Genomic DNA, 1,117 nt, shown 5'->3' with positions numbered 1-1,117 from the left:
AGCCTGTTTTTGCGGTCACTCTTTCTGCAAAAGAGAATAATAGGCAACAATCCACTAATTGGACAGCTATTAAAACAGTATGATTTTCTTCATGCCACTTGTGATATATGGGATTTTATACGATTATCTGTCGACATAATTTGACTCATCGATGGTAATGGCGAAAGAACACAGCTCTTAGAATAATACTTGTTTATTACAAACTAGAAGGTTTTATATCAGTTTTATATCAGTTTTTTATTATGCAGCTTCAAAAAGTATCGTTACAATAACAGTTACAATCGTTACAAATTCTTACAGATCTGAAAGATTAGAAAGTGAATCTCCAAAGCTCGAGCCGCTTGTCCGGTCTGTAAATGAAGACACTGTCGATCGGCATCGACCCGGAGGGATTCACCTCAAACCATCGCTACTGTGTAATACGTGAAGAAGCCCAGCTTCACGAGGGTGCAATGATGAAGATGATGAAGAGAGGCGGTGGGCAGCAGGCAGCATGCGTAGTGATCGGCAGTGATATTAAACTTTTATTGTGCTATTTAAACTTTTCTAATTTAAACATTACTTTATACATTATTAACAGATGATGGATCTTATAACAGACAGCACAAAGTTTTTGGATCGTTTAGCAGGCAATACCGAGCATTTCAGAAATGCGATGACTAAAGCTGGAGTCATTGTCAGCGGCGATAACCATCCTATTTGTCCTGTTATGTTGGGTGATGCAAAATTAGCAACAACATTTGCAGATAAAATGATGGGTATGAATATATTTTCATATAAATTATAAAATCTTTAAAGAAATAAACTATCAATGATAAAATATACAACACCTACCATATATTATCAAAGTTTTACGACTTATTCTGTTATATTGCACGAGAATGATTTTTTTTTTTTTTTTTTTTTACAGAAAAGGGAATTTACGTCATTGGATTCAGCTATCCCGTGGTACCAAAAGATAAAGCAAGAATATGTGTTCAGATTAGCGCAGCGCACTCGACCGAAGATATAGATCGTGCGGTAGGTGCTTTCATACAAATTGGAAAAGAACTTGCGGTAATTTAATAAATACATTTTTAATAACGGCAAAGAAAAATTGAATGATTGATTCTGTCTC

At 35.2% G+C, this 1,117-nt stretch overlaps 1 protein-coding gene across 1 annotated transcript; it reads left to right on the top strand.

Annotated features, from left to right (window-relative positions):
• Positions 1-519: 519 nt before the first annotated feature.
• On the top strand, positions 520-1,056 carry LOC112465186 (2-amino-3-ketobutyrate coenzyme A ligase, mitochondrial-like; the record flags this gene model as incomplete). The annotated part of the gene is made up of 2 exons (XM_025032617.1): positions 520-758; positions 911-1,056. Coding segments are annotated over exons 1-2 (324 nt in total), but the record flags the coding sequence as incomplete, so codon positions are not given.
• Positions 1,057-1,117: the final 61 nt, after the last annotated feature.

The sequence above is a fragment of the Temnothorax curvispinosus genome, unplaced genomic scaffold, assembly GCF_003070985.1.
Source record: "Temnothorax curvispinosus isolate PA1 unplaced genomic scaffold, ASM307098v1 QBEX01014990.1, whole genome shotgun sequence".
Classification (NCBI taxonomy): domain Eukaryota; kingdom Metazoa; phylum Arthropoda; class Insecta; order Hymenoptera; family Formicidae; genus Temnothorax; species Temnothorax curvispinosus.
This window is presented reverse-complemented; position numbering and strand designations above follow the sequence as displayed.